Here is a 25,132-nt window from a genome sequence, read left to right as displayed (position 1 = left end):
TCCACACTTTCTGCCAGGACAATGCAAATGGGAGGGAGGGGGGAAAGCCAACTCTGTCCCTATTTTCTCCTTTCCTTTTGTCTCTCCCCTCCTCTCATCAAAGCCCAGAGCTATGGCAGGAATGTGAATGAACAATCTATTAATGCAAATGTGGTGCATTCAATCAGCATTCCCAGTCTAAGCCTTACTGAGATTTGTGGCCCATTGTCTCCATTTCTGAAAAAGATGTGCCTAGAAGAGCAATAATTCCCATGCTCCTGGAAAACACAGATGGTTAAAATTCTGGCTGTCGTCTGCTGCCGTCAATGGAGCCAGTATTTCATCTCCTGCAGTTTGCACAAGTGGAGGAATTCACTGCCCTGATGCCAATCCAGCCCAGCAGCCTCTCTGTGACTGTGGCCAGTGCCAATCACTTCCAAGGAGACTGAAAGAAGAAAACCTTCCATAATCAACAACTACTAAATAACTCACACGAGTGCTGTAACCAAGTTCAGAGTCCTGCCTTCTCTCTAAATCCCATCAGCAGCCACTAGAAACGCTTCATTTGATTTAACATGGATGCTGCTGCCACACACACCTCTAACCCCCTTGAGAATCCTACCAACCTTTTGGGATCAGTCCTGCCAAACCAACACTGCTAAAGAGAAATAAGAAAACGAGCACGGGCTCCCCGTCCTTAAGGAACAAAAAGCTGCAGAGGAATCCCCTCCTCTCTGTGGACCTTTCCTACGTGGTCACAAGGCTTTTCGTCATGTGAGTCTCTTCTACTGCTCCTGCATAGACTGGAATTTAAGAGAACACTTTGTATAAGCATTAAACAGCTCTAAACACACACCCATTACATGTTTGTGCAATTAACTGCTTCCCAAGGCTGGTTTCAGGCCTTTTTTGTGCCATCTCGATGTGCTCAACAAATGTTTTCCCTGTCACTCCCCTGGTTATTTCTAATGCAATATGGAAAAAGCAAAGCACGGGAGCAGCCGACAGGTTTTCCAAACTCCTTTCCTCCTGTACCCCAGCTGTGAAAATCCTCTGATGTCCAACATCACTCTCACACTTTTCTCATCATTCACCCAAGTCTGAACTAACTCCAGCAGCACATCTCCCAGCACTCCCACCCTCCAGCTCCCACCCCAACCCTCCAGGTTAAACTGGTCTGTCAGTGATCCCACAAACTGCTCCCAATTTTAAGACACTTTAATTTCTCCCCATTCCTGTCTGCCTAAGCAAATTTGAGCTCATGACAAATCCAGAGCTATTAGTCCTTTATCCAAACAGCCTCTGGGGAAGTGTGAAGATTTCAGGCACACAAGAGAACAGAAACACGATTCCCTATTGTTAGGATGGCTCCAACATCTGTTATCCCTCAGCAACGCGGCGGATCACAAAGATGCCGCATATTTTGTTAGTGCATCAGCTTCTCACCCCAACCCTGTTAAAAAATTAATAAGTCCAGCCATCTGTGGACACTTCATTAAATTATCACAGCTCCTTCTCCCCAGCATTATTCAGCATCATTTGCTGGAGTGGCAGAGGTGTGAAACGGCTTAAAATACACTCTGTTAATAGGACATATTTCATGAATCTCAGCAGCAAATGGATCAGACTTTGTAATTACAAAACACTCCTGGAGAGCACAAGTCCAGCACTACCTGAATTAGGGTGAGACCAGATGCTTCCAGTCCTTTCCACAAACACCAACTAGCACACCATTCTCCCCCCTTGCTTAGGCAATCTAGACAGGAGAGAACAAAACCTGGCCCAAAATCCAGGCAGGAGAGCTCTGGGCAGGAGATGCCTCTTCAAATCCAGGCAGGAGACAGAGGGCAAGAGTATTCTTACATGGATTATAACGTGGAGAGAAGAAAACCTACCCGAAGTCCTTGTTGGCTAAACAAAAGCAGGAAGTATGTGGAACACACAACATGAATATTTCAGTACAAAAGCAGAATCCCAACCTTGTTACACACAGCCCTGGCAGCACGAACACCACGGCACACGCTGGTTTATAAAGGTATCCCTTGGCCAGAATTAGGGAGAGGAAAAGGGAGAGGACACATCAGTGAGACACACAGACATAAGTACCTATACATGTACAATAATGCACAGAGTGACCTGGTGGGACCTCAGAGCTGCTTTAAACCAGCACCTGAACTCCACATCTCCCCAAATCCCTTCCCAGCTCAATTATCCGACGACATGATGATCTAGAGAAGCTGCACGGAAAACTGTGGAGAGATACAACAAAACACTGCACAAAATACTGTGCAAAGAGGAGCAGAATTAAACTCGTCAAAACAAGGTTCTAACAGGGAAACTTAGAGCAAAATTGACCATGCCCTGGAGCACCGGGTTGGATTACAAGAATGTGAGGTTCGGATCAGCCCCTCTCAGACTTGGGTCTGAGCTCTGCCACAGAGCCACACACTAAAAGCAAGACTAAGACAGAATCACACAATGAATAGTTTGTGTTGGGAGGGACCTTAAAAGCTAGCCCATTCTACCCCCTGCCATGGGCAGGGACATCTTCCACTAGCCCAGGTTGCTCCAAGCCCCATCCATCCTGGCCTTGGACACTTGCAGGGATGGGGCAGCCACAGCTTCTCTGGGCAACCTGTGCCCAGGGCCTCTCCACCCTCACAGGGAAGGATTCCCTCTCAATATCTACCATACATTCAAAAACTTTAAAAGGTGTTTGGACTAGGAAATCACATCAGAACATCCTGACGTTCTGCCTGGCAAAACAATCAAATGCCAGTTCTATCCAGGTGATATCAAGAAGAGATCACAAAATTCTTCCAGGAATGAAATGGGAGCAAGAAAAATGACTGAAGGAAGATTTTCAAGAACAGAGAGGTCACTGATGACAACCACAACTACAAGAAAAGTAACAGGGGGATGTCAGTCATGGCACATGGTCAGGCTCAAGAAGTGCTGCAAGGAATGGTGCAGGACAAGAGAGTAGGGGAAATAGTACCACTGAAAGTGGAGACAGGACTTGCAGTTAAAGAGGCCAAACAGAAAAGCTCCAACAGCAGCAGGAAAAGCTGCAGTGCCCACAATGAATTTGAACTCCACAGACTCTGAGAAACACACTAAGAAATCCTAATGCCACGAGAAATGAACTGAGGGCATGCAAACTATGGAGTCATTTATTTGCTACTGCTGAAGATCATTCTAATAGTGAGGCCAATGAAGAAACCCCGTGGGATTTCAGGAGAAGCCCTGGAGATAAGGCACACAGATTGCCTCATCATTTAAGGAACTTCAGGTCTTCATCAATAGACTGCCTAAAAATAAAAACCCTACAGGCTCACAATTACTCTTTTTAAAACAAAATCGAGAGCCATAACAAAAGAAGAATAAGATCCGAGTGTTGTGGTGAAAGAAAAGAGCTTGACAGGTTAAATAATTTTAGACCCAGGCGAGGCTATCAATTACGGAAGCTCATGTGAACAAGCCATTCAAAGAAGATTAATGCACAGAGAGGACTGTCAGGATAAATTTATCAAGGAACTGGAAGAAAGGAAGGATCTGAAAAACTTTTGCAGGCAACTCTATAGACAGTGACAAAGACAGCTGGTACCTGACAACAGGCATTTAGAGACAGGAAATAACCTCAACAGTTTCTCTGAGAAATACTCGGAGCGCGTGAATAGCGATGAAACCCCGCAAAAATCAAGTGCTCGAAGGCTGACGGGACAGGAGACGGGAACACAAAGCAGAAAGAACTTCTACAGACACAAACATGTAGCTGACACAGATGTCTGAAGACAACAAGGGTGTGTGGCAGAATAAAGGAGGAACGCTAAAAGGCATAGAAGGAGCAAATCATCCGACAAGACTGCGGCTCAGAGCCGGGGATCCAGAGGGGAATAGCTCAGGTGGGACTGTCACACTCCGCCGCTGGAATCAGCTGCTGGCAGGGAGCTCATCCCATCAGGGAGTTTTTTTAAAGCTTTCTCCATATTGAAGCCTTTCTTTGCTTCATTTTAATCTGTTCAGTTAAAGAGCAGAGTTGACTGTGTTTTAAGCCAGGACTGACCTCAGAAGCTGTTGGAGAAGGAAGACAACACCTTTCCAGAAACCTGGAAATTATCTAGAGACATTTCCCCATATTCCCCCCAAAATAGGGGGTTATAGATGCAAATGGATAGGGGTTGTAGGGGGTTTAATAATTTTTAACATCTTTATTTCTCGTATATTTATGTGAATGGTGACACACATTCTATGCTTTTAAAGATGTTACCAAGAACTAACCTCATGAATTCAACCACAAGTTTCATAACTTAATTTTTTTCCTTATTAACAATAATTTTCCTCTGTGAAAATTATTTTAATGACCTTAAACAATTATTCAATTATTCAAAACTTCCTCTTGAATTTTAATTACAGAAAGATAAAGAATTAATCATAGACACACTTCTGCCTCGATCCTTCTTACCCTTCCTGCTTCTGTGTCCCCTTTCACTTGGGTGGGGGTGACACTACAGGTTGTTATCGTTTTCAAACACCATATTCAGTCCATCAAAAGCCTGAACAATGTCAGCATAAAGACTCTTCACTGTGACACTCAATAAAGCTGAAATATGTTGCTGGATCCCTTGCTGGGACAGGCAGGGAGCGAAGAACACAGGCTGCAGATGTAACCACCACCTGCCTGACAGGCTGGGATTTCAGGAGCAATCTCTGCACAAACCTGTCAAACAGAATCCCAAAAGGGATTGCTGGTGCTGACATGGAGAGATAAATAAGGGAAAATACAGATTTGAGTGAAAATAGTAACACAGGAGGAAAGTTCAGCCAAGTTTCCTGTTCAGGGTGTTGCTGCACCATCGACATGGTCTCACTTTACTCTCGTGTCTCACCATCCAGAGTCAGCCCAGGGGACAGCAGAGATTTGGCACCAAAGCTCCTTCCACAGAATTCATGTTCTCCACAGATTAACTCCATTGCCTTCCATATTTTCCAAAGCAAAGGTCAAGATCTAAGTGTACACTGCAAAGAGCTTCCACTTCTGATGATTTACAGTAAGTTTGTGTTACTGTAAGTCATCACAAAGACAATTCTGTTGACCAAATGCACACAGGATCCTCTCTCTGCTCATTACAAGACTTGCATTGCACTGAATTTGAATTTCACTCTAGAAAGCAACTATTAGTTTGCTTTTCTCTGAGCAGTACTATTACATCATAAATAAAGCAGAAAGCTCAGGCACGAGTGCTACAGATCTCCCTGTGCCCCCTGTCCTGCAGCTTCAGCAGAGGATTTGTCACCCTCCACCGAGCACAAATGAGCTTTAACTGGCTCACTGACCCACAGAATTAGGGACAGGGATAGTATTAGTCAGAATAGGCTGTTTGATTTCGTTTGATATCAGGTGGCATAAACTTTAAATACAAAAGCTTAAGAAAACCTGCATTTTTTCAATAGAAACTAGTTTTAATATCATTCAACTGGGAAATTAAAGTCTCTCCACCTCAGCTGTAACTTAGTCATTAGATATCAATGAGGAGTTTCCAAACAAGCAGGTCCCATTCCCCTGTTGGGGGTTGTCCCCCACCATCCCAGCGATCCGTTCAGCCCCGGACAATCCCGCAGGCGGAGGCTTCGGATGGGGCAGGAGGCTCTGAACTAAATCAGAGCTCCATGTGCTGCTCTCAGAAGCTGGTGGAGAGAACACAGCACTCTAAAAACGAGGATAAATTGACTGGAGAGACAAGGACTTGAAACCAGGCTCGAGGAACCACAAGAAGCAATTCCTGGCGTGCACACCACAGATATACAGGAGATGGACCAACTGCTGCCCAAGGGGCAAGAGACCCTGGATCAGAGCAACACTCCTTCCTCCCCAGAGTCCAGATGCCCTGCTGATCCCTCCAACACTTTCAGATCATGCAGGAAACAGATTTAGTTTGTTACATTTCTTCCAACTCACTTTTAAAGAGTTATTTCGGCCACGCACAAGTCCCGAATCCTGTCCTGCCATGCCCCGTAAAAAAAACTGAATTCATCCAAATTCTGACAGAAACACTGCACCCTGAGCCTCCAACACCACGGGAGGGGTCCAGGAGTCCTTCAAGAGCAGAGTAAAACATCAACATTGTTTTGTTTTGCTGTTTCTTTGGGTTTTGTTGAAACAGAAGAGCAAAGGACACAGCTGATACACCAGAAGCCTCTCACAGGCAAACCTTCCCAGGCTGCACAGCCAGGAAGTGAAGGCTCAGTATCACCAATGACCTCAATCACTTTGGTTCTCACCTCCCACAGTTACTACTCAAGAAAAGGGTAAATGGCAAAGCCTACTAATGCATTTTTCTAACCTGGGACTGAAAATCGTAAGTTCTGAACCCGAACCTTTGCCTTCAGTCCAAGCACTAACACAGACCAGTCCAAAGGTTCACAGAGATTTTTTTTTTCCCCTACTTGAACTGGACAAATGTGGATTGTAAAAATTGAAAATGACACATAAGGTAGAACATTTATTATCTTAAATGTCTAAACTCTCACATTTTCAGTAACAGCTGACAGAACCTGTACAAACTGCAGCTGTGTTAAAACCAGCTTTCCCATTTACCTGTCATGAAGAAATGCATTTTGATCTGAGCCAATTGAGGGAAAATGCAGATGCTTTTTTCCATAAAAAAATGTATTTGTGCAAGGAAAATTTATCACCCGTGTCACTTACTGGTTAAGTGCTCTTAAGTACCCTCCTCTAAAGTATCTCTGCTCTTAGGTTTTTCCAATTCCAAGGTACAGAATGTTCTTTATTCATGAAGATCTGATCAAGAGCATATTTTTTCCCCCTCGCTCTTACAGGAAATGTGCAATATTGGGTAAAAATGTGCTGTTATTTCCCACCTAATCACATCTCCGAGGAGCTGGGACCGTTTGTCTCACCCTTCAGGGATGGCACAGACACACACAGAGCCCAGGAAGAAATAAAACACTGTTCAGCTGTGAACATTCAAAGTTTGGCAACCACGACCCATCTGTGACCCTGTGCTCTGCAGAGCTCTGCCTTTAACTGCAAGCTCAGGTCCATCCAGGTCCTGCTCTCTCTCCCACCAGCTGTGCTCAGGAAATGTCCTGGATAATCATCTCTTGGCCACAGCTTTACCTGCTGCTTGTCATCCAAAGACAGGCAGTATCCACTCTGTAATGGATATGAATTACTTATATCTACCTGCCCTCCTCATTTACAGCATCTAGGCACATTATAAAAAGCAATATTCTAATTCAATTTAGTGGAGAGAAATTCTTTATTGGCCCACTGAGAAAAGGGCAAACCTGCAGATCTTCTGGAGATGGTGTAATGAGCTGCAATAACAGCAGGATGAGGCACCAGCATCTCCTGGCTCTGACTCAGTTAACTCCTCCAAGCTCTTCTAGTCAGCAATTTGGAAGCCCAAAGCTGGACACATGCAAATAAACCTTGGAAAGGCAAGGCAACCAGCTAAAAACCAGAGCAATTTCTCAGGTGAAGCTCATTCCCTACAGCTGATGTATCAAAATCCCACTGGCCAAGCCCGGCTCAGGGGCTGGACCCTCATCCCTGCAGGGTCTGTGCTGACCTTTGGAGTCTGGAGTTCACACACAAACACACTCTGGAGGTTTCCAATGACCCATTTTAGAGTCTGACACTACATGGCAGGAGCATCTCGTAACAGAGGTGATTTGCCTGTACTTTTTCTAAGAGGAATTACAAAATTAAGGTTTGGAAAATAACATTTTTATTAACATTTAACTGAGAAAGGAGCTTACTTGGCTGAGGTAGGAGAAAAAAAGTCCTAAGTTATCCCCAAGAGCTTTTAGAATTAAACTTGGACACACCTGAAGTCAGTACCAAGGCAGGGACAGCTGCCTTGTCACAATTCAGCAAGAGGCACTTAAAGCTCAAAGCCAAGAATTATCAAATGCAAAGACAAGTGGAAGAAGAGGAAGAAAACCAGCTGGACTGATTTGGGGGAAAAAGATGACAAGAGGTAAAACAAGTAATTTAGTGAGCAGTTAAATGGATATATAGAGCCAATAAATCTGTATGAACAAACTCAGTGTCCCAGTAATGCTTCCAAACTTCCAGATCCTTGTGTATCTGTTCTCTCAATAAAAGCTTTAGGAAAGCTTCAACCAAACCATAGTAAATAGTGACTGGGGGAAATCATCTTGGGAATGTTTTTCAACTCATATCATTGTACTTTTTATTAAAATACACACAAATTTATTCTTTCCAAGATGAATTACAGTCACAATTGCCCAAAACTTTGTAAATGCATTTTTAATCCATGTTTTGCAAGAGCTATCCCAACCCTTCACCCTTCTTAGGATCTAACTGGCACTTAAGTATCAAAGACAGATTTGCATTTCAAAAGCCAATTAAGAAAACACACTGTACCAAGGCACTGATTAAAGGGCTGTGGCTTTACATAAATTAGGCAATTTCTTTGACTTTCCCTAGTTTGAACCCATTGCAACAATGAGGAAATCCTGCTCATTATAGGGACTGACTGACCATCACACCTCCCTCCCTCCCCTGCCCTAAGAAACAGGTGATGACAACCTCATCCTTCATTTGCTGGCAGGAGCCAAACTGTGGAAGCCCACACTGAGTGGGAAAGAGAGAGATGTGTCCTGAAACTGCTGATCATTAAAGAAAGCCAACACATTTCCTGCTGTTTGCAGCTCCTAAAAATCAAAGATTTACTCCTGGAAGTCTGGTAGAACAGCAAACACCTCACAACTGAGGTGCAGTAGCACACAAATCCAAGTTACAGACTAATTCAAGTGCTGAATTCCAGTGTTCTTTCACAATGTGGTATTTTATCGTATCTCTGACTTGTTCTTTAAATCTAAAGAAGGCAAAGATCAGTTTCTTTAGGAGTCTCAGCTGCCACAGAAACTCGGATTTCTCACCCCTCCAAAAACCCAAAGGGTAAAGGCTTCTCATGGATTATCATGCACAGAAAAGGTTCTTAAAAAGCACATTGGTGACCTGCCACCATCCCTTCCCTGCCCACACACCTCCACAGCACTGCCAAAAGCAGACACTGGGGCAAGAACCCAAGACAGTCTGTCTGTAACAACTCCTTCAGCCCCTGTCTGAGCACTCCACTTGTGTTTGGGGTTGTTTTTCCCACAGTGGGTCCCTGAGCCCCTCTGTCACCTCACAGCCCCTGCACCATCAGTCACCCTACAGCTGCAGTTTCCAACATCCAAACCTTTTAGATCCATCAAGTTAGGATATACAGAAAGCCCTTTCAATAATCTGAGGAGCTTATCTCAGTGTAGCACCTGTCAGTCCTTCCTGCAGGACTCAGGAATTGCTCAGCACCATCCACTGGCTCCTGGGGAAGACAGTGCAGTTCTGAGCCTAAACACTCCAACCCTGTATCCCTTCATTTCTGTGATGGAACACAACATATTTTTACTGGATTTCCCTTGCCCTGGCCCACGTGACTCACCAGAACTGTCCTTTTCAGGCAGTGAAGTTATTTAATGAGTAAGAAGCTGTTCAAACATGCAACCCACGTTTCACACTATTCCCTTTTAAAGGGATCAGGTGCAGCACCACATACACACAACACAGGAACCCAAGATACCACTGCTCCATTAAGAGGGGAATTACCTCCCTCCCTCTGGAATTCTGAGGCCAAGGAGAGATCTTACTATGAGAACTATCCCCACACTCACCACAGCCCAGAGCTTCCAATTAAAACCAAGAGGGCAGGAAGGAATATTAAAAACCACTGTTAAAACTGAGGGATTCAAATGAGGACCAGAAAACCAAAACAATTAAACCAGAATTTAAATATTCCATCACTTATTCCGAAGCCTTCAGCAACCAAACCACCCTTCCCCCAAGTACAGGACTGAACTCAGGGTAGTCTGGCACAGCTCTTGGCACTTGGCTGGGTTGGTAAATAGGATTTCACACCCTTCACACCCCACAGCTGACCAGGCTTTTGGAGCAGCAGCAGGAGGTTGCAGAGTGCAGCCAGAGGATGCTCTGGGGCAGGTTTCTGATGGACAGGATGGCATAAGGCAATACAGAACACGTGTCACGAGCATTTCCTCTAGTTCTGGACAAGGGAAGTACAGTTTTTATTGCAGGGAATTGATCGATAATCTCATAACGCAGCTGTCAGGCCAACGAGAGTCAAAGAGGCAACTAGTTGTGTTATGGTGAAGATCCATATTGCCTTGGGTTACACTGTATTTGTTGTGTTTTCCAGCAAAGATTTTTTTGAAAACAAAACTCACCACAACTGCCGTGTTGTTTGTTGTGGTTTTTTTTTTTTTCCCAAGGACTAAAAGGCTCTCAAAGATTCCATCATTTTAGAAACGTCCAATTAAAATAGCACCTTCTCCGCGGACACTGCGAAATGGAACTGGAGATTCGGAAGGCATTTTGGCTTACCTTCATCTTTAACCCCATTAACCTCACCTAATGATCACACAGAGCAGACTGACGACAGAGGCAGGAGGCTGAAGGAGCTCATGTGGAAAGCAGCAGAATTAATCCCGACAGCAGCCATGCAGGGAGGTGGGAATTGCTGAGAGAAGTGTGTGAGAACTGCTTTTATTGTCCTCATTGCCAAGAAGCTCAGAAACATATTCCTCATTTAGAGACTCTCCAAGTCACTCCTTCAAGGCATAAAAACCCCATTTCTTTTGTTTCTGACGCTGCTGATGTTTCCCAACAACGTTACAAGCCACGGTGATGGAAACAACACCAGAATATAAACGATGGGAAGCAGCAGCTCTGGGAGATGCCAGAGCCCCAGTCAGGAAGAATTCATTACCTTGAGACATTTATTAAGCAAAACAAAAAAAAAAACTGTTTGAAAAAGGCTGGCAAACATCATTAGAGAAACAAAGGAGAACTGCTTCATAGGCTTTTTCTTAGTTACAGCCCTTTATTTACCTTTTCTTTTCAGTTGGATTTGAAGTCTCACTCTTACTCAGGAATTGCAAGTTATGCTGTTTACAAGGCACACACAGTCTGACACTCCCAAGCCCTGAGACACAAGCAAATGACTGAAAACAGGCACTTTCCCTAGCCATAATCTTTATTTTTATGTGCAAACTTCACTCCTTTACTGCTTTCTACCCCCTAAATAAAAGCTGTCACCAGTCAAGTCTAAAGGTTACTCCAAACACCAAGGCTGAGGTTATGACTTGGCCTTTTTAATGGAAAACTTGAAGCATTTGGTTGGCTGTTACTTTTCAAACTTCCTTGTTCACAGCTGACACTCAAGGAACAGAAAAACACAACCCCCAGCTCTCCTTTATCTGTCTTCAGGCCTTTCCCTACCTGTCTCCCAGTCCTGTCAGGATTGCATACCTGCCATGAGGAGCTTCCCAAATGTTTTACAACAGAGAGTAGAGAAAACATGTAAGTAGAAGAAGTTATTTTAAGGTTGTTCATACATAAAGAAAGCAAAACCCTGCTTTTTCCACCCTTCTAAGCTGTGGTAAATATTCATTTTGATTACAGGCACTTTGATACTTTCCTTAATCCATTTGTTTCCTCCCTGATCCTCAGCATTTCCTGAGAAAAACCCCTCCCCTCATTGAGGTGCTTTGACGAACACAAAACACGCCAACTTCCAGCTGGGAAATGAGATGCACAGTCCCACTTTCCCTGATAACTGATAAAACCATCGTTTCTTTTGCTGGAAAGCGCTTTCTTCTTTTCCAGGGGCAGAGCATCCACCTCCACACCGTTTCCAGCCACACTTGCAGAGCAGAGCCTTACCTGCCACGGTGAGCTTGGCCGTCCTGCTGACGATGGTGCCCAGGCTGTCCACGGTGGCCACGCACTGGTAATGGCCCTCGTCGGGCTTGTTGTGCTTGGAGTGCACCACGGAGCTGATCAGCAGGGAGCCGTCGGGCAGCAGCTGCCGCCGGTCGTCCGACACCAGGTTGAGGAAGGTCCCGTCCTTCTTCCACTCGATCCTGGGCGCGGGGTCGCAGTGGGCCGAGCAGTTCATCACCACGGCGGCCCCCCGCACCGACAGCACGTCCTGCGGCTCCTCCAGGAAGTAAAACGGAGTGAAGGTTCTCACGAGGGACCCTGGAAAACGCACACCACGCCGGTTTGGGGTTAGATTTCCACGTTTCCTAACAGAAAATGCACCCTCCTCCCAGGATCCCACGATGAGCACGAGAGCCGTCGCTGCTCGCAACACCCTCTCCCCAAACATATTAACAATACCTTGGGCTGTGGGACAGTGTTTTCTGCTTTGACTATTTACACAATGGACTCGCACATTCCAAGAAATTTTCATCCCTAAAACATGTTTTCCTGCTCACATGGCAACTCTTGTGTACTCTTGAGGCTCTGCTCTCAGCCTTTCTGGGGTGGGTGCCATTCACAGCAGTGCAGTCGTTCGGTTTGCGTAGCAAAGATTAGGAATCACCAAGAATAATCCAGGCCTCGGGAGAACGAGTCTCCAGTTCTGAGCTTAACACGTCTTGAAAGTGCCATAAAGCATTTTTTTTACTCTCATTCCCGTCCAGGATAAACATGATTACTTTTCCATTTTAAGTATTCCCAAAAGAGTTCTATAATTAACATCTACTTTGCATTAAGAAGTGAATTTTAATTACTGTCTTTCTGGTGTATTTGGTCAAGCAGAAAGATTGGCTGCCAATATCACTTCGACTTGTCTTAACTTAATCATCCAGAGAAAACAGAAGACAAATTCTTCCAGGGAAGAACAGTTTTCCACATAGCATAATGCTGGTGTGAGAGAAAATGGAGTCTTTTGGCTTTTATAGCCAAGCTTAGAAATAGCATCAAGGCTGTACTCATCTCAAAACTATTTAATTTTCCACAGAATGGTTGATAAAGAAACACTGAATTATGTTACAACCACCTTAAGGACAATTCTGCATTTAATAACAAGATTTGTTTCATTAAGTCACAGAATAATTCTGGATTTGGAGGAAAAGTACAACTCTGGAGGCGACCTTTCCTTGCAAACAAAGCCCGTCCTGCAGCACTGCAGCTTCTTCAAATGCCTGGTTGTTTGTGAGCTTTCTAAAATCAGATTTACCTTCTAAAATGACCTTAATTAACAAATTGATACGATTCCCTCTATCGCTGAACTACGCAGTGTCTCTGGTGTCCAAAGAGCCTCCAGCTTCCCCAGGGAGGGACTCCAGCCTTCCTGCACTTCCTCCAGCCCATTGTCCCTGCTACTCAGAATTCACGGGAACTCGGAGATAAGGCAGGAGTGGTGTGAAAGAAACAACAGATAAGTTATGCTTTTGTAGCTGATATCATTCACATACTCCTTTATCTTCAGGAATTCAAAGAGGAAATAAGGGAAAAAAATCTAGAAATACTGACATTTCCCTAGTGACAGTGTCAGTCTTGGGCTGGAGACCTGTTAGGTTGGGATCCAAATCCTTGAGATTTGTCTTTCCTAGACACAAAAAACCCCGACCCCAAAAAACCAAATATGCACAACAAAAAATCCAAAACAAACCACAAAATTTCTAGGAGCTGCTCACGTTACTCTGGTTTGTACAATCACACCTGGGTGTGGATGTTCTCGGTTCCCTCTCTCTGCAATCCTGAGTTTCAGTTCTCATACACCAAATAGCAGAGAAAAAACAAGAGTCACGAGCAGCACGAAAATCTTTAACCTGTTTATCACTATAATCTCTTCCAGTGCCTCAGAAACCTAAAGGTCCTTTCTAAAATAAAAGATTCATCTCTACACCCCTGGGTTTTCCAAGGGAAGGATTCCACCCCAGCTATCAACCATTTTTCCTGTCTCAATTACAAGATTCTGTAAGTTTTTCCCAATATAGATCCAGATCCCTATGAGAACAAAATACACTCTTTGGAGTTTTGTTTTCCTCTGGCTTTCCAAATAAACTCATGAAGCCTTCAAAAGGGTGATGTCAGCCTTTTGTTTGCCCTGCCTCTGGTGCAAGTTGGAGCAGATCAAATCCATTCATGGGATAAGATCCTCCTTGCCTTGGGAGCAACAAGGTGCCCAAGGAGAGAGCACTGCAGGGCAGAGAATGTCAAGAGAGAGCACATCAAGAAGGAAGAGCAGCACAGAAGGGATTAGAGACTTTGAGGAAGAATGGGAAGCACATTCTCAGCCAGGTTTCACAGGTCACATAAACTCCTGCCAAGAGCCCTGTGAAGACACAGCACAACCTGTTTCATCCCAGGACACTACTGAGCTCCTGCACAGAAAGCAGAGGGTAAAAAATGTGAAGGGTTGGTAAGTAGCTATGTCCCATCTTGAAGGGATTTAACCCAGAACTGAGCCCTTTCCAGCCCCAGTCTCTGAGGATTTGCAGTTCAGGGTCAGGGCACTGTGGACACCCCTCCCACCCACCTGAGCTCAGCCCCCTGTGTACCCCGATCCAGCACAAGAGTTTGTACAGACTGGACCTTAATAAAGTTCTATTTCTGCCCACAAGCCCTTTCTCCCACTCCACCAACCCGTGGATTACTCAGTTCGATGACCCCACATTATTTGGGACAGAATGGGTGTATTTTGAGCAGGGAGGTCTCCTCTTTCCATGCCCTTCCCTTGGCAGGTGTCCGTACCCAGGCATGTACACACCACTGCCTTGCTGGTGTTAATACTGGCCCAGAAGTTTAGAGATAAGCCACACAAGTTTATCTTCCTGCCCAGAAACAGGAACAGTTACATCTCACTCATTCCCAGAAGGTTTGGGTTTTTTCCCCCCAAAGACAGTGGCAGGGACCCAGCTGTGCCCAAACACGAGGGAGTGACCCGGCACAGACAAGATCAGGCACAGACACGGTGTCATTTCCCACGTCCTGGAAGCTGCCCAGCCCTCCCCTCACCCTCCCACACACAGCTGGGTTCAGCACAGCCCAGCTCTGCCGACTGACTCCATCGATCCGTGATCCCCTCACTGCCGCAATCCCTCCAGCCTGTTCTCGGAAGCTGCTGTAAGGCCTGTCCTTTCCCATTTAATGTTTGACTAGCTGATTATTCCTGCCTAACTCTACTAACTTGCACTTGGCTCCTCCAAATTTTTCCTTCTTCCAAAAAAAGTTCACCAGTTTTGAACTCTGACCTCGTCCTCCCTTTTCCAACTTTCAAGCAGTGTGAAAACGTAACAAGTAGAGCTTCCCCTGTCAGCCAGGCTGGGAGTGAGGGACAGCTCAGACAAGTTTCCTCAGAACACACGAATGCAAAATCCCCACAAAGCAGCTTTGGACATCAGCAACAGAAGGACGTGGAGCTGCTGGAGTGAGTCCAGAGGAGCTGCTCCAAGGGCCGGAGCCCCTCTGCTCTGGAGCCAGGCTGGGAGAGCTGGGGGTGTGGAGAAGAGAAGCTCCAGGGAGACCTTAGAGCCCCTTCCAGTGCCTAAAGGGGCTTCAGGAGAGCTGGAGAGGGACTTGGGACAAGGGATGGAGGGACAGAAGAAGGGGCAATGGTTTCCCACTGCCACAGGGCAGGGTTAGATGGGATACTGGGAAGGAATTGTTGGGTGTTAGGGTGGTGAGGCACAGGCTCTCCAGAGAAGCTGTGGCTGCCCCATTTCTGGAAGTGTTCAAGGCCAGGCTGGACAGGGCTTGGAGCAACCTGGGATAGTGGAAGGTGTCCCTGCCCATGACAGGGGGTGGAACAGGTGAGCTTCCAGGTCCCTTCCAACCCAAACCATTCCAGGATTCTGTGACTCTCATCTAGGGGAAAAAAAAACTTGTTCACTCCCCCCTCAATGTTTCCAGGAATTGAAGCCAAGTTGATTATATGTATACATCCCTACCTCCTATTTAAAACATTTTGGGGGGTTTCTAGTCTTCTTTCTAGCTCCTCAAATCCTCATAATTAACCACCAGTTCTGATACTGCTTCAGCCAAGACAACTCCCATCCCCCAGAACTGATCTGACAACATCCAGCAATGAAGTACTTCCAGCCCTTCCTGCACCACCTTTTGTGCAGAGTAACATCTTTACATCTCTGAAAGACTTCAGGCGAGGAAATGTCTAGAACAGTAAACACCAAGTGGCTGCTCAAGTGGGAAGAAGCTTCCCTTCGTCATCCAGGTAATTTCTGAAAGACACCACTCCACTACCAACCTTAAATCACTGAGATGTGTCCTCTAACAGCTGCCTGACACGAGCTCTTCAGAAATTATAGCACTTAGGAAATAACTTGAGACGGAGCCACTCTGGTCTCAGTTCCACTGAGTCCACATAAATCACCTCCACGTGTGTCCCGAGGTTTCCCTACCACCAGTGCTACAGATTCAGCCTTAACCCACTGCTCCCACCAAAATTATCCCATAGAGATGTTCTCCTGACAAGCAGCATCAGCTGCTTTCCAAGCAAAGGACTTCAACACCAGATTTCACAGCACATTTGGAAGGAAACCACATCCCATTTTAAAGGGTCAAATGCAATAACCATCCAGAAAGAGAACAGGAAGCACAGGCAGAACTTCAGAACCCCTTTTTCCACACCGGATGATAAATTAAGGCAGCCAAACCCCTCTTTCATCAAAATGACCTGACTTTAGATTAGTAGGACACCAGGGTTGGGTTTGGAAGGAGTCAAACAGGGCTTTGATGAAGACAGATTACTTACTGTTCCTTGCTGAGGACAGATGTGGCAATAGGGGGGTGACACCTGTCCTTCTAAGTTGGACTCTGAAGCAATTTAAGAACACAGATATGACCCCCTTGAAGTGTGACAAAATCCAGCTGGACCTGCAGGAACTATTAAAAAGCCCTTTTCACGTACTGCAAGTCAATGATAAAAGCTCCAAGGTCTCTTGCCGCAGGATTGCCCTTTTAAAAGGCTTTTCAGCAGAATTTAATTAACGTTCCCAGTGGCCCCTGTAATCCTAAAACCACTGTGTCATGCCCTTCCTAACCCAGATCATTAAGAATTAGCCAAAGGTAGTTCAACTGGAGATGTTCCCCACACTATCCCTTGCAGGCACCAGCAAGAGCTCACAAGGAATTTGCTCTGTAGGTTTGTTCACATATTCATTGCTAAGGAGCACGTTATCTGTGTGGGCAAATTGCCACATGTGTTCAGCCCCAAATAAAATGTAAATACACCACCTTGGTAATTTTTTTCCCCTTGACAACACTGGAAACATCCTGCACTCCCCAATTAATCTATGATAGTACAGTATACCACAGCAGAACCAATGTTTAGATAGAGGTATGTTTTCTGCTTAATATTACATTTTTCCCTTCTAGGGGATAGAGGATTAATTAGACCAAATTAAACTGCATGTGACAGCAAAATACACCAGCCAACCAAACATCCTGAGGATTTGGCTCTCTATAAAAGCCAAAGCCCAACCATGGAGGGTGGCAAGTTCACCAAAAACCAAGGTCACATTTCTAAACTGTATCCTCTTAATGTTGTTTCATTTCCTTCTTTACAAAGACTCTGAAGCCACAAATTATATGAGACAAAAATTATATCACACTTAAGCATCAAGAAAAAAAAAGGGAGAAGTGTAAGAGCTACCCCTGACTGCAGAGGTACAGCATAAATCCTGCTGTGCTTCCATAACTCCAGCGGCAGGCTGACAGTGGAACCTGGGAGAGCCAGTGATGCAACATTATAAGATAAGTAATGCCTTGTATAAATCTCGACTTTCCCAGACTTAGTAGATTCCTTTCTCCTCCAGCACAAGCAGATTTCCTCCTCGGATGATTTAACACACCATAACCGAGATATTCATCAGGAGGAGTAACTCATCTCTGCCCCCGCACCGTTGGGAATTGTGGGCTCCAAAGGGCGTTTGAGGAATGTTGTGGTGCCACAGACTCCTCCCAGCACACAAGGGAAGGGGCTGTTCTGAGATCCCCAAGGGACAGATCCTGGTTTGATGCTTGGAAGGAATCCTTCCCTGTGAGGGTGGGGAGGCCCTGGCCCAGGTTGCCCAGAGAAGCCATGGCTGCCCCATCCCTGCAAGTGTCCAAGGCCAGGTTGGACGGGGCTTGGAGCAACCTGGGCTAGTGGAAGGTGTCCCTGCCCATGGCAGGGGTGGAATGAGATGAGCTTTGAGGTCCCTTCCAACCCAACCCAGTCTGGGATAGTCTGATGTTACCGAGTTGAGGTTTTTGACACCATTGTACCAACAAGAAGACAAAAATGAAGACTGTCATCAATTTTATCAATTACTATAACATAGAAAGGGACAATATGTTCCAAGACTTTGCCTTGGTAACTCAGGAGTATCCCAGCCTTTCAGACAGTGCTCAATAAACAAAGAACCAAGTCAAGCAAAGCAAACCATCTTTTGCAACAATGCTTTTACAGCTTTGCTTATACTTTTAGTTACCTTTCACTTGTTAAATAACAAATTATTGTTGGCTTAATCTTAACTGATCTTCCTGATGGGCCTCAGGCACAAAAATAATAATTTTTAAAAATCAGCCCATTAAAAAAGTGTGCAGAAATAGAATTAAGGAGTCTCCAACAGCTCCCAGTGTGTCTGCAGTAAATCACTGAGAGGAAGCCCCACTGCATCCACTGCAGCCACTCCCTGTGTAAGTGATACCATCTCCTCATATATTATTAAATAATGGCAAGAAAAACAAGATAATGATCAACAGCCAAATCCAAACACAGATTGTAATCTGCAGCATCAGATGTCTTCAGAGATGCATTTATCTGGTGCTCAGTTCCACGGCCTCTCCAGCACCTCCAGGGACTCGGACACTTCCACCTGCGTTTTGAACGCGTGGAAGGCACTTCACTAATGACAGTGCTGGTGCTGAACTGTCCCAGGTCCTGTGCAGTGGCTCCCCTCAGCCAACAAGCCCCTGTGCCCCTTTACTGCAGAGAAAAGTGAAGGGGAAAAGGTGGCACCAGCCCCTCCTGAGCAGTGGAGCCACTGGAACCACTTCCCATGGTGCTCCTGTGCAAACTGTCCCACCAGGGAAATGCTCCCCGTGTCCTGTCCAGATTCCCACTCTCATGGTTTCCATCTCACAAGGATTTATTCACCTGCCTTAAACCTGCACTCCACAGACAAGGAAACAGAAAACTGCCCACTGGCTGTGCTTCAGAAAAACAAGTCCTGGTGCCCTTTTTATTCCTCCTGGTGAGGAATACCACTGTGATCAAAACTGTGGATTTCTTTCAGGTTGTTTAAAAATATCCTTGGGTTTTACAGAACTCACACCCGGGAACTGCATCCCACAAACCTCTCAGCTGCTGGGAACATCCTTTCAAGGCCACTTTGCTTTTATAAATCAAAGGAAACAAGTCAGACCATCTAACACCAAATGTCTGAATAAGGCTAATGAAGGAGCCTCTCTGAATGTCCTCACTGCAAAATTCCTTCTCATAACCATTTCAGGAGGAGGGTTTAAAGGATTTTATCCACCTTATCCTTTTTTTTTTTTTTTGGTGGAATTACCAAAGCCATTTCTGTCATTTCAAGAAACTACCAGTTTTTAATATCAGCACCGCTTCCTTCAAAAAGCACCTCACTCCCAGGGGACCGGAGCTCAATTATTTATTTAATTTTTAATTCTTCCAGTGACCATTTTCATTACTTTATCCAGCTGGGCTGAGAAAAGATCCCTCCAGCATTTCTCCACAAGTTGACTAGAGGGCACTGTAAAGACACCTACAAAAGGGAGAAAATGTCTTTCTGTTCCTCCCTGTGAACAATAGCACTTTGACTTTTCCCCAGAAATAGCTCCCAGATGTTGGCTACTGACAATGCTACGGTTGTTACAGCAGGTGAAGAGGAACTCCCATCTTTTCCTGGAGTAATGGATTTCCTCTCCTGGAGTTCCAGTCTTCTGAGCACCCAGGCACAGAATTTCCCTCTTCAGATAGGTGAAACAAAGAGCGGCTTTCGAAGGGTTAAGAAAAAACACAAACCCATTTGTAAGGTGTAAAATAACCCTGCACACAAAGCACAGAGATCCCCCATCCTGCCCTGCTCACACCCTGCTTGGGCTCCAGTCAAACACCCAACTCTCCCAAGGCTCTGGGTGTTCAGATCCGAGGAAATTGGTTCCCCAAACCCTCACCAGGGTGAGACAAGGGTTTAGCTCCCTATGGAGACTCCCTGCTGGTTTGCAAACCAAGCCCAGACAATCAGGGAGCAGATTCCTTGCCTCAGACAGGGTTTGGGGGTTTTTTGCCAGACTGGCACTTCAAAAATGGTTTGGAACATAAATACTGCAAAGAATCCCCACACATCACTAAGAGAATTATTTGCTGAAGCCAATCACTCAAATATTCCCCAAGTGCAAGCAAACTGCAGCACCAGGAGCTGTGCATGGAGGGTGAAACAACTTCTCCAACACCAACGAGGTTATGGGGCACCCAACAGAACAAACAGTCAGGGAATGATCTCCTTCCCCCAGGCCACCTCCTCAATGCACAGCTCCAGGGGGATCATGGAGATGCCAAGGGATGCTCCCAGGGGAAGTGGGAAGGACAGGGGGATGCTGTAAGAAAGTGGGGGGTGTCCAATCACAGGCAATGGTCAAAAAAGGCACACAGGAAGAAACATCGGGAGGAGGAAAGAAACCTTGGTTTCTGTGGGAAGATGAAAGCGAAAAAAGGGATGAATATGAAAAGACAAAGATGCAAGAATCAAATGGAAAGTTGCTGAACATCAATTCCAGTGTCTTTCTGAAGACAGAGACCTCTGTTACACTCCATGAAAGAGGAAAAAATTCCTTACAAACACCTTTAATGTTGGATCAATGGAGGAACATCTGGGGGGACCTGGAAACAGCAGAATGGCCACGTTGGATCAAGCAAAAGGAATTCCTTTCCCTCAGCCCAGCCTCCTGTCCTGTCCTGCCCCATCCCAGCGGTGCGGAGCAGATGCTGGGGAGCACCCAAAGCAGAGCCAACACCTCCCCAGATTCAGCCCTGAGCACCTGCCCTGGCCACCAAGGGACACCCCAGCCACAGGTGGGGTTTGTTCCAGCTCTGGAGGAAAAGAACCAGGAAGCTCTGCCAGCACCTCGGAGCTGCCCTGGAGGGGACAGGGCCGAGAGATACAAGTTCAGTGTTGGATTTGAGGGTCCCTGGTTTAGGGGACTACTATGGGAAGATCAAGATAATTGGTAAACTCTGTACACTCAGCATAGCTCACTGTACAGCCCCTTTCCCTCTCTGGTTCCCTCCCAGCCACTGTCCAATCACACCACTGATCCACAATATATAGAAATATAATAACCTGAGCAATGTGGTAATGAGGATTTCATTGATCTTTCAGGACACTGGTGAAGAAATGAGAACAGCAGGAAGGTAAGGAAAAGATGCACATGCACACTACTATGCACATACCACAGTGTCACCAAGAAACTTATTTTAAAAGCATATTTACCCTGATTTTCCTGGCCCACAAAACTCAGTATTTGTGGCAGAGTTCATTAAATGGTGTCACGGTGTGACCCTTGGAGGGTCAAAATGGGAAAAAACCCAAACTTAGAAAATGTAAGAACGAACCTTGAGATTTAAGAAGTTGTCTTTCAGTCAAATCCCTGGGTTCTGTATCCTAGGAATATGCCCCCACATCCAACAGACACCACTTTGTGGTTGCAGGCCTTCTAATTCTTTTTACTTTACAATTACATATGCCCTTCATATTGTATATAAACTTTATCCATACACCCACCTTTGACAAGTTTGATAACACCCCTATAGTCATGTTCATCTACCACTGGCCTCCACAACTAATTATCTTTCAAATCTCTATTATTTTTAAGACAAGCATTTAAAAATTGTAAAAACCATCAAAAACATCGACCAGACACATCTTATTAGTGTCATCAACGAATCAGACATATGAAAAATAATATATAACACAGCTTACAAATCCAGAATGTTACTGCACCAGGGTTCAGGAATATTTGGCAGATCCAGAAGTGGTAAAAATGTAGATATGTTTGCAGATGCAGAAATTAAAATTTGATACCCAGATGAGATATTAAAAAGACAAGGATAACTAGTCACAAATGAACCTTTTACCCCATTTGGCTGGTGAGGATCAGGAGCACCCAGTGCGTGCCACAGGCTCTGCCTGGCCCAGCCCTCCCTCCCCAAGGGAACATCTGCAAATCTCACTGACCCTGCATCATCAAATGCAGGGACATGATCTGGAATTAAAAAAAAAATCAAAATATCCCCAAGTCTTAGTTACTGCAACTTAATTATTTCAAGTGCAGTGAACATACATGGGGTAGAGCAAATTATTGGATTTTTGTGTCTCATTGTTATATATGAAATCAAGCAGCCATACTTCAGGAAGGGAACTGCAGCCTATTAACAGGGTATTTGTATTCAAAACAGATCTGTAAGAAACTCTAATTGCACTAATCCTTTATTGTACCTTTGCAGTGGTGTTATTTTACCCAGCTGACGTTTTTCCGTGACAGATTCCTACAAAGCTGTTCCTGAGCTCTTCATAAGCCAAGGAAAGCTACAAGAAAAGGAGCAAATGCCTCAGTTTAACTCCTGATTCTCGAGGTCTGCTTTTTCCAAAGGTAGTGCACAGTTATCTCCCAGGAAAAGGGGCGAAGGGAAGCCCCAGGGTAACACTGACATTCCTGCACCATCCCGGAAAGCACTGGAGTTGTCCATCTAACCTGGGTGGGCAACACAACCCCTGGGACGTTCATGGAGCACCAGCACCATGGGCTGCCCCACCTGAGCTCAGCTGGAAGTGCAGGATCACGAACCCAAAGCTTTAAGAGCCTTACACAGATTCCCGTCTCTTCCCAAATTAAGGACATGGGTTCCTGTGGCAGTGCCTGAGCACAGGCAGCACTTTCATCTCCCTTGTTCCCTGCCCTCTCCTCCCCAGTTCCCAGGCTCCACTGGAGCTTTGACTGGCGCAGCTTTTGTCAGAATGGAATAAAAAGCCCAACTGTGGCTTTGCAAATATATTAGCAAAAAACATTTGCAAGTATTAGCTTTGCAAATGTTTTATAGACATGCTGTGAAAAAAACAGATTTATCTGTTCATTTATAATACAGATGATTTCAAAGTGGGAAAGTATTTTTCAAAAGAACTTACATAAGTGTGGAAATACAAATATTGCATATATTAACTAAATTATCATATAGATATGGGTATTACACGAGTTTCTAAGACAGAAATGCTTAAGAAAAGCAAATTTGTAGGTCATCATTAGAAGGAATTTGCTTATATTCCTTTTATCCTGATTTCCCCATAACTGTAAAAGTTCTCATCTCAGTCTCACTAAATACATAAAACTCCTGAACACTAATTTGACTAAGGAGAGCAGGAAGGGTTTAGTGCACAACTCCTCAGACCCAGCTCAGAGATGTGCTCCTTGGGAGTGTTCCTTGTGCCCACTAAAAAGGGTAAAAAGGCAAAGCCAGCACAAGTGATGGGCTGTTTCAAGGTTCATCCAACAGATCCATTCCAAGGTGTCCATTTGGACAGTCTGTCCTCCCGCCATGCATCCCTGGGAGAAGCCTGGCTCCACCTCCAGGATAACCTCCTCTTAGGAGCCCCTCCTAAGGCCAAGCTCAGGTTAACAAAGCCTGGCACTGCCAGAGCCCCAGCCGGGATGCACAGCTCTGGATGCTGCTTCCCTCGGCCTGCCTCTGCTCTGGCTGATCCTGGATGGAGTGGCACACACCTGACACACACCTGCTTGGTTACTTGAAAGCTTCCAGGGCAAGGTTTTGCTCTGCTTGACACACAGCAGAATTTTTCAGCTGAAACAACAGTATGGAAGCAGGACCCAGAGCTGCACTGCGTGTTCATGTCAGAGAACAGTGCTCCATTCACACAACTTCATTTCTAAGCTGTTAAACAAACAGACAGACCTGATGAAATATTAATTTGACTAATTATGGCAACAGAACCCCAGAAGGAACTAACAACTCCACCGAAACAGAGCAATACCTGTTTGCAGCACTGACAAGGCTCAGACGTGTGACAGATGGCTCCCAAAACCTGGGCAGACTGTGCTGGTTTCAGCCTTGGCTTGGGCTCTGCTGCCTTACTTTTTGAGATGCGAAGACTTACCTGGCTGGGGAGAGCCTAAGTGTGAGGTACTGAACAGGACTTGGGGGTAAACACAGGACACAGAGTATTTACAACTCAACAGTTCTTCCAATTCATAAACTGTAACCAAATCTGAAGGGTTTTCACAAGAGAAGCATTCGCCTTCACCTGACAAAAAGCTCTTCAACCTGCTTGGGCAGCAGACACAAACTACCTGGCAACTTACTGCCCAAAATGACAATTTGGGATGATAACACATAATCTGAATGCAGCTCTTTGTGGAAGAGACCTCTGGAGCTCATCTGGCCCAGCCACCTCCCCAGGCAGGTCCAATTAGATCAGGTGCCTCAGGCAACTTGTCCACCAAGTTTAGGCTTCTCCAAGATGTGCAACAACAGGAGAGCAACAAGTGTGTGAGGATCTGAAGCAGGAAAGCCATGGTGAGAGATGTGCCCCCAAACTGGCTTTCCATTATTTCATATCACAAAATCCCAGGATCACTGAGGTTGGAAAAGACCTCCAAGGTCACCAAGTCCAAGCTGTGCCTGATCCCCCCCTTGTCCCCCAGCCCAGAGCACTCAGTGCCACATCCAGTCATTCCTTGGACACATCCAGGGATGGGAACTCCACCACCTCCCTGGGTAGCCCCTTCCAGTGCCTGACAGCCCTTTCCATGAAGGAATTCCATGAAGGAATTCCTTCTGATGTCCAACTTAAACCTCCCCTGGTACAGCCTGAAGCCTTTTCCTCTCATCCCTTGTTCCCTGGGAGCAGAGCCCAACCCAGCACCCCCAGCTCCATCCTCTTGTCAGGAAGTTGCAGAGATTGAGATGGTCCCCCCTGAGCCTCTTTTTCTCCAGGCTGAGCCCCCTCAGCTGTTCCTCACAGGACTGACTCTCTGGATCCTTCACATTTCTGACATATAACCATGAGCTTTAGTTAAACAACTACAAATTAAAAGTCCCAAAGTCACAGGAAGCAGCACAAAGCCACAAGAATGGCAACATCAGGAAAGACCATTTTTGAGGAATCCAGCAGTAAAAGCTACACAAAGTGCCTGATCCATCTGTCACCACACTTGGGAACAAGGAGGAGGACACCACACAGCCACACACTCTGGGAATCCCTCACTCCG

The 25,132-nt window shown here is 45.5% G+C and overlaps 1 protein-coding gene across 10 annotated transcripts in view; it reads right to left on the bottom strand.

Moving 5' to 3' along the window:
- Window positions 1–25,132, bottom strand: part of NEO1 (neogenin 1) — a 170,899-nt gene that overhangs the window by 105,339 nt on the left and 40,428 nt on the right. For all 10 annotated transcript variants that reach the window (XM_017816787.1, XM_017816783.1, XM_017816792.1 and 7 more), the window contains exon 2: window positions 11,759–12,076. In XM_017816787.1, the coding sequence (XP_017672276.1) occupies window positions 11,759–12,076 (318 nt within the window). The remainder of the gene's footprint in view (window positions 1–11,758; window positions 12,077–25,132) is intronic.

The sequence above is a fragment of the Lepidothrix coronata genome, unplaced genomic scaffold (assembly GCF_001604755.1).
Source record: "Lepidothrix coronata isolate B3197 unplaced genomic scaffold, Lepidothrix_coronata-1.0 Scaffold58, whole genome shotgun sequence".
NCBI lineage: Eukaryota > Metazoa > Chordata > Aves > Passeriformes > Pipridae > Lepidothrix > Lepidothrix coronata.
The sequence above is the reverse complement of the archived record's forward strand: the minus strand, read 5'-3'. Positions and strand labels throughout refer to the sequence as shown.